General features: G+C 54.5%; 1 protein-coding gene across 1 annotated transcript; it reads right to left on the bottom strand.

Annotated features, from left to right (window-relative positions):
* Positions 1-266: 266 nt before the first annotated feature.
* LOC104807088 lies at positions 267-1,211 on the bottom strand. The gene has a single exon (XM_019201788.1). It carries the CDS (start codon positions 1,209-1,211, stop codon positions 267-269), a length of 945 nt encoding a protein of 314 aa, XP_019057333.1.
* Positions 1,212-3,119: the final 1,908 nt, after the last annotated feature.

Raw genomic sequence — 3,119 nt, 5'->3', positions numbered from 1 at the left:
TCCGATAGGTACCACAATGAGATCTGCGGTTAGTAGACGACCGCAAACCTCAAGGGGTACGCCTCGTAGGACCCCGTGCACTGTCAAGGTGTCTCCCGAAGGTATGCGCACGGTGAAGTCATTCCTTGGCTCGATATCCCTAGTACCGATCACATCCGCTAAGTTCGTACTCACGAAGCTGTGAGTCGCTCCCGTGTCAAACAAGGTATAACAGGGCACCCCGTATAAGAAAAGGGTACCTGCGATAGTCCTTGTTACATTTGCATTCAAACAATAGTGGGTTGTCCCACACCAACAACGAAATCACCCAATATAATTAGAGAGGTACCTGCGATCGTCGCAGCCTCCGCTTCTTCTGGACAAGCTTCCTCCTCCTCCTGGATGTCTCGCTCAGCATCAAGAGCATACACTCTCGGTGTGGCTCCAGTCCTCACTGGTGGTCTGGGTGGTCTGCTTGCCTGGCCTGGTGGTCGTGGGGCTCTTGGCGCCGGAGCTGGTGGTCCAGTAGCCCTCGTCGGACAACGTGAGGCAATGTGTCCAGGCTGCTCGCAACGGAAACAGATCACTGGCCCCGTTGTCGCCAGTGGTGGTGGGGCACGATCAACGGGCGCCTTGCCCTTGTTGCGCGGGTCATTGCTCCGGGCGTTCCTCCCGGATGAACCCGTACCGAAGTATCTCCCAGCGGGGCTCCGCTCCCGGATCTTCCCCTCCTTCTCCTCTTGCTCTCCACGTTCTACCTTCTCCAGCTGGGCAATATACCGACTCAGCGTCGGATACTCCTGGATCTCGATCCTCCTCCGCAGGTAGGGTCGGAGTCCAGCAATGAACTTCTGGATCTTCGACGCCTCGGTGGGCACCAGATGCCCTCCATACCTCAGTAGGCGGGTGAACTCCTCCTCGTACTCACTGACGGTCATGTCTCCTTGCTGCAGCATGAGGAACTCTGCTACCCGGTACTCCCGATCCTGTTGTCGGAAGTACTTCGTCTCGAATTCCTGTCGGAACTCCTCCCATGTAAAGCGATGTCCTGCTGGCGCCTCCTGCACCACCTTCGCCCACCAATGTCGGGCTTGACCCGACAGGTGATGGCTCGCAATCATAGCCCGATATTGGTACGGGCACTGCAAGTACTCCAAGTCCTGAGACATCTGGGTGAGCCACTCCTCTGCAGCTTCCGGTTTCACCGACCCCTCGAATCGCGGGGTATGCATCGCCCGCAACTCCTTGATGATAGGAAGGTATCCCGTCATAGCAGCAGGCATCGGCGACTGGTGTGGTTCCTCCTCCCTCGGTTCCGGGTCTCTTGCCGGGGGTGGTGGTGGGGCGTGAGCAGCCAGATGCTGCCACACGGTCTCCTGGAATTGACGAAACTCAGCTCTCCACCCTTCGTCTCCGGGGTTGGGCGGTGGAGTCTTTTCGGGGACGTCGTCAGCCCTTGCCGCAAGTCTAGCACGTCGTGGCGCCATTTCACTGCACCACATTTAATACAGTTTAGCAACTGACCACCGATTCTGCATCATCGATGTACGGACGGACCTCTACAGGTGAGGATTTTCTTCGGACATGGTTTGAAAACATTTTTCGCAGAAAATCATTGGGTAATGAGCACGATTCCTTCCCGAGGAAAGAACGTGGCTCTGATACCAAAAGTTGTGACACCCGTAACCCGTGTACAGCATACGGGTTGTGCCACATGGACGATATAAGGTAAAATAATAATTTAATAAATGAAGGAAGCGAAAATTCCAAAAATCCAAAAAACATTTTCGCTAAACCAGAGTAAACAGCGGAAAATACAACAGGCGATCGGTATCGCAAAATAACACATGTTCGAATACTCATAATACAACCGTACAAAAGTCGAAACGATAAGTCCTTTGATTCAAAATACAAATCCCGTACGTGATGCCGCTTCTCTCGGTTCGTCGTCTGCTGAGGCGCTAGGCGTAATCCTCGTGATCTGAACCCGGAAATCCCGTTCTAAATGAGAACGGTACAATCGACATTTTCCAAATACACATGCAACGAATATATCAACACAATGAACACATCAATAGCAAACACAAACACGCCCGTATGGAATCCACCATAAGTCCATGACCAGGGGCGAATCCACGCCCATCACCCGCGTGACGTTGGCCATCGCATCACATGCGATCGTGCGCGTCTCCTGCGCCCGTCACTCTCGTGACTACCGATGTCGAGTCCACGACACAACGGAAATACAATCATATCCCTGTGGAGTCCACCACAGGGTCCAGCCATATACCCTAGTCAAATCCATGACTAGGGGCGAGTCCACGCCCGTCAAGTCCATGACGTTGGCCGTCGTGTCACACACGACAAAAATGCGTCTCAAACGCGTGTCAAGTCCATGAGCAAGCTACACACATGGCACACGACGTGCACAATCACGCTTGGCTCGTACGCACGACCAAGCTACACACATGGCACACGACGTGCAATATCCTCATGATACAACCACGCATATCACGGTACCCGGTCCCTACCGGAATACCGTTCAACGCCATACAACTCTACCCGCAAGCAATCACACAACGATCCCTCGTAATTTGATATCACACATCTCACCACGTTACGCAACGTTTTAGTAAAACTTGTTCCGATTGATCCCAATTGCGAAGCCTGCCCTCTGTCGATGGTTTGGTTCACCCACAGTCACGTCTGGTCGGGCCCGGGTCAGCCCCGAGGGTCGTTTTCTCCTTCCCGGTCAAAAGGTTGAATTTTCTTCCAAGTTTCTGAGCCTCGTCCGGCGGACCAAGTTTTTGGTCAGCCGGACCAGTTCTCCTTTCTTCCCTGGTCCGCTCCGTCTGGGTCCGTCGATCCGAGAGAGGAAAACAGGCCTGGTCCGGCGGACCAAGGTTGGTCAGCCCCGGACCAGCCTGCTTCTTCTCTCTCGGTCAGCGCCTTCTGGTCCGTCTGAGTGTCCGCACTCCGACACGTCTGGTCCGGCGGACCAGGATTGGTCAGCCCCGGACCAGGCGTGTCCTTCTTCTTGGTCCGCTCGCTTCTCCCTGGTTCGGCGGACCGTGGGGCTTCAGAACACGTCTGTTCCGGCGGACCAGATTCTGGTCCGGCGGACCAGGACGTGTTTTTCT

This window comes from Tarenaya hassleriana, unplaced genomic scaffold (genome assembly GCF_000463585.1).
Source record: "Tarenaya hassleriana unplaced genomic scaffold, ASM46358v1 Cleome123, whole genome shotgun sequence".
Taxonomy (NCBI): Eukaryota; Viridiplantae; Streptophyta; class Magnoliopsida; order Brassicales; family Cleomaceae; genus Tarenaya; species Tarenaya hassleriana.
This window is presented reverse-complemented; position numbering and strand designations above follow the sequence as displayed.

Bases quoted from the DNA above. Each gene is read 5' to 3' on its own strand.
- LOC104807088 (XM_019201788.1), bottom strand. From the start codon at position 1,211: ATGCATACCCCGCGATTCGAGGGGTCGGTGAAACCGGAAGCTGCAGAG.